The 5,000-nt window shown below is 43.9% G+C and overlaps 1 protein-coding gene across 1 annotated transcript in view; it reads right to left on the bottom strand.

The window, feature by feature from the left end:
* The window catches only part of LOC308073410 (myosin light chain kinase, smooth muscle-like), a 96,591-nt gene that overhangs the window by 51,449 nt on the left and 40,142 nt on the right, over positions 1-5,000 (bottom strand). Inside the window, exons 14-15 of the mRNA XM_080412283.1 lie at positions 3,413-3,985; positions 2,388-2,507 (exon numbers count right to left, since the gene is read on the bottom strand). Coding sequence (XP_080268409.1) covers positions 2,388-2,507; positions 3,413-3,985 — 693 coding nt within the window. The remainder of the gene's footprint in view (positions 1-2,387; positions 2,508-3,412; positions 3,986-5,000) is intronic.

Genomic DNA, 5,000 nt, shown 5'->3' with positions numbered 1-5,000 from the left:
CCAAGACTCAGAACACCTGCTCATATCAACCTGTCTAATCAAAGACTCAGAACACCTGCTCATATCAACCTGTCTAATCAAAGCCTCAGAACACCTGCTCATATCAACCTGTCTAATCAAAGACTCAGAACACCTGCTCATATCAACCTGTCTAATCAAAGACTCAGAACACCTGCTCATATCAACCTGTCTAATCAAAGACTCAGAACACCTGCTCATATCAACCTGTCTAATCAACGACTCAGAACACCTGCTCATAACAACCTGTCTAATCAAAGACTCAGAACACCTGCTCATATAAACCTGCACTGCTTGGTTTTATGCTGTAAACCAACATGGCAGCCATGTAAACAATGAAAGGATTATCCGCACTCTCTTCAGTTAATTTCTTAATTTATTTTCTTAGATTAGATTCACAGCAGCAGCATTCTATCTAGAGAAACGGACGTGTTCAGGAAGTGACATATATAGCTATGCGATAGTGTACCGCCTGATTCTCATTGGTGAATAGAAATTCACACGGTTCATAATACTATAAAAGTTTACAAAAGCATTATACATGGTATTTGCATTTCATAGGTTCTTAAAGTTTCCACAAACACCACAACCAAAAAACATTCGAATTACAAAAAAACTATTCAATAATAGCTCTTCATTCAATCCCTTTGGGAACTCTGTGTTCAGGAAATGGATACAATAAGCCTCCCTTTGCAATAGAACCCGGTCTCTGTCCGCTGTCCTCTCAGTGGGTTGACTACTTCTAAACCTTGAAATCTCAATGTACATATGTTATGTTTTAACATATTAAAATGCCTGGCAACTGGAGACTTCTCATCTTTATGTACTCTTGTGCTCTGTAATTTTGATTTTCAATTCTCTGTTAGTTTTTCCTACATAGCAGAAACCGTTTGAACTGTATGAATTTGTATTCACCATTGAGAATCAGCGGTACACTATCGCATAGCTATATATGTCACTTCCTACGGAAGGCGTGCCGAAACACGTCCGTTTCTCTAGATAGAATGCTGCTGCTGTGAATCACCAGACAGTGAGACAGTGAGACAGTGAGACATTGAGACAGTGAGACAGTGAGACAGTGAGACAGTGAGACAGAAACAGTGAGACAGAGACAGTGAGGCAGTGAGACAGTGAGACAGAGAGACAGAGAGACAGAGACAGTGAGACAGAAACAGTGAGACAGAAACAGTGAGACAGTGAGACAGAGAGACAGAGAGACAGAGAGACAGAGAGACAGAGAGACAGAGAGACAGAGAGACAGAGACAGTGAGACAGAGACAGTGAGACAGAGACAGTGAGACAGAAACAGTGAGACAGTGAGACAGTGAGACAGAGAGACAGAGAGACAGAGAGACAGAGAGACAGAGAGACAGAGAAACAGGGAGACAGAGAGACAGAGAGACAGAGACAGTGAGACAGAAACAGTGAGACAGTGAGACAGAGAGACAGAGAGACAGAGAGACAGAGAGACAGAGAGACAGAGACAGAGACAGAGACAGTGAGACAGAGACAGTGAGACAGAAACAGTGAGACAGTGAGACAGTGAGACAGTGAGACAGTGAGACAGTGAGACAGAGAGACAGAGAGACAGAGAGACAGACAGAGAGACAGAGAGACAGAGAGACAGAGAAACAGAGAGACAGAGACAGAGACAGTGAGACAGAAACAGTGAGACAGTGAGACAGAGAGACAGAGAGACAGAGAGACAGAGAGACAGAGAGACAGAGACAGTGAGACAGAGACAGAGACAGTGAGACAGAGACAGTGAGACAGAAACAGTGAGACAGTGAGACAGTGAGACAGAGAGACAGAGAGACAGAGAGACAGAGAGACAGAGACAGTGAGACAGAAACAGTGAGACAGTGCGACAGAGAGACAGAAAGACAGAGAGACAGAGACAGTGAGACAGAGACAGTGCGACAGAGACAGTGAGACAGAAACAGTGAGCCAGTATAGTTTAGCTTACCATCCACCAGTACCAGACAGTGTGACAGAGACAGAAGCAGTGAGACAGTGAGAGTGAGACAGAGACACTGAGACAATGAGAGTGAGACAAAGACACTGAGACAGTTAGACAGAAACAGTGAGACAGTATAGTTTAGCTTACCATCCACCAGTACCATACAGTGTGACAGAGACAGAAGCAGTGAGACAGTGAGAGTGAGACAGAGACACTGAGACAGTGAGACAGAAACAGTGAGACAGTATAGTTTAGCTTACCATCCACCAGTACCATACAGTGTGACAGAGACAGAAGCAGTGAGACAGTGAGAGTGAGACAGAGACACTGAGACAGTGAGACAGAAACAGTGAGACAGAGACACTGAGACAGTGAGACAGAATCAGTGAGACAGTATAGGTTAGCTTACCATCCACCAGCACCAGACAGCAGTTCTCAGCCGTTGGACCAGATGAACTCTCTGCTCTGCATTTATATTGACCTTCATCTTCTGGTAGAGCTTTGTCTATGGTCAGGGAACACACTCCACCTACACACACAATGTAACACACTGTCAACACACTCCACCTACACACCCATACAAAACACACTCCACCTACACACACACACACACACACACACAATGTAACACACTGTCAACACACTCCACCTACACACCCATGCAAAACACACTCCACCTACACACACAATGTAACACACTGTCAACACACTCCACCTACACACCCATACAAAACACACTCCACCTACACACACAAAGTAACACACTGTCAACACACTCCACCTACACACCCATACAAAACACACACAATGTAACACACTCCACCTACACACACACACACACACACACACACACACACACACACACACACACACACACACACACACACACACACACACACACACACACACACACACACACACACACACACACACACAATGTAACACACTGTCAACACACTCCACCTACACACAATGTAACACACTGTCAACACACTCCACCTACACACCCATACAAAACACACTTCACCTACACACACAATGTAACACACTGTCAACACACTCCACCTACACACCCATACAAAACACACTCCACCTACACACACAATGTAACACACTGTCAACACACTCCACCTACACACCCATACAAAACACACTCCACCTACACACACAATGTAACACACTGTCAACACACTCCACCTACACACCCATACAAAACACACACAATGTAACACACTCCACCTACACACACACAATGTAACACACACTCCACCTACACACAATGTAACACACTGTCAACACACTCCACCTACACAAGGACGGACGGACGGACGAGGCAGGCAGGCAGGCAGACAGACAGACAGACAGACAGACAGACAGACAGACAGACAGACAGACAGACAGACAGGCACGTGTGCGTGCGTGTGTGTATCTAACCTTCATATCTCTGCAGGATGAACTTAGAAGGCTTGATGACCTTTCCATCCAGGGTCCAGGTCACTGTGACGTCGTTGCCGGGGTCAAAGGTCGCCAGGTGACACTCCAGACGCAGCCGCTGTCCGTCAAGCACGGTGACATCACGCAGCTTCTCCACAAACTCCGCCCCCAAACAGTTCTTCACCTCCTCATTGGAGGAGGGGGTTTTCTTCACCTCCTCATTGGAGGAGGGGGTTTTCTTCACCTCCTCATTGGAGGAGGCGGTCTTCCTCGCGGGGGAGGCGACAGGGGGCGTGGCCGGAGCCTTATTGACCGGCGGGGGAGCGCTCTCTCCGTTCTGCTTCTTCCTATTGGCCAGGACGGAGCGGAAATCCCCTCCCCCCGCTGTCTTGGGGGCAGCGTCGGGGGCGGTGCCGAGGGGCGGCGCTTTGATTCCAGAGGCTCCGCCTGCTTTCTTGCCCTGCAGCACAGAGCGGAAGTCCACCTGCTGGGGGGCGGAGCCTTTGGGGGCGGAGCCTACTTTGGCCTTCAGGCCCTCCATCCCACCTCCTGCTGCCTCTCCTCCTGATTGGTCTGAAGCAAAGGTATTACATCATCACAAAGGTATTACATCATCACAAAGGTATTACATCATCACAAAGGTATTACATCATCACAATTATCAGTTTACAATTCTTTCAACATTTTATTTTTTAATTCAAAAGTAGCAGATATACAAGCTTTGTGTTCAAATAAACATTCAAGATTATTCAACATTTTCCAAACATTTTGGATATTTTCCAGATTTTTTTTTTAATACTCAACATGTAAAATATGTTGCTTAAAATAATTAGGGAATAATTGCCATTATTTAAAACAACACAATTCAAAGTTATACAATGATTAAAGATACGGCCTGTTTTTGGCCGTAGTACATTCATTATTATGATTATTGTTATTGTCACTCATTTCTTTATATACATTTGTTTGTCAAACTATCTGCATTGTTTGTTTATAAACATAAACATTTACATTTCTGACTAATAAAGTATTTTTCAAATGTTCTCCCTGGATTTTAACTCTTCTTTTTGTTATTTCTGTTGTTGAATTGTGTCATTTATGTTTCTTCCCCCCCGTTTCATATGTTTTCTGTAAGCTTGTTTTTTTCATCTGATTCACTGCTCATAGTAAATGTGCTTTATAAATAAAGTTTGAGTTGAGTTGAATTCAAACAATCAATCAATCAATCAATGGCCCCCCACAACAAAAAAAAGGAAAACAAAGTTGATTATCAATGAATTAATTAAAACCACTTGAACCCCAGCATGCCTGTTCTGGGGCAGGGGAATTTGACCACAAACAGAAAAAAGAAAAGGAGGAAAAAAAGCACATCTACAAGCTCACAACACGACCTGTCGTGAGCTTGTAGATCTGCTATTTTTGGCCAAAAGGTTTGGTGTAGACACACGGTCCAGCTGGAGAGACACAGAGACTCCTGTTACTGAACAAACACTCTATGTATATAAATACATATTAATGTATATGAATATATATATTAATGTATACAAATACATATGAATGTATATGAATATATATTAATGTATATAAA

Source organism: Gymnoscopelus braueri (genome assembly GCF_963280865.1).
Source record: "Gymnoscopelus braueri genome assembly, chromosome: 18".
Lineage (NCBI taxonomy): Eukaryota > Metazoa > Chordata > Actinopteri > Myctophiformes > Myctophidae > Gymnoscopelus > Gymnoscopelus braueri.
The sequence above is the reverse complement of the archived record's forward strand: the minus strand, read 5'-3'. Positions and strand labels throughout refer to the sequence as shown.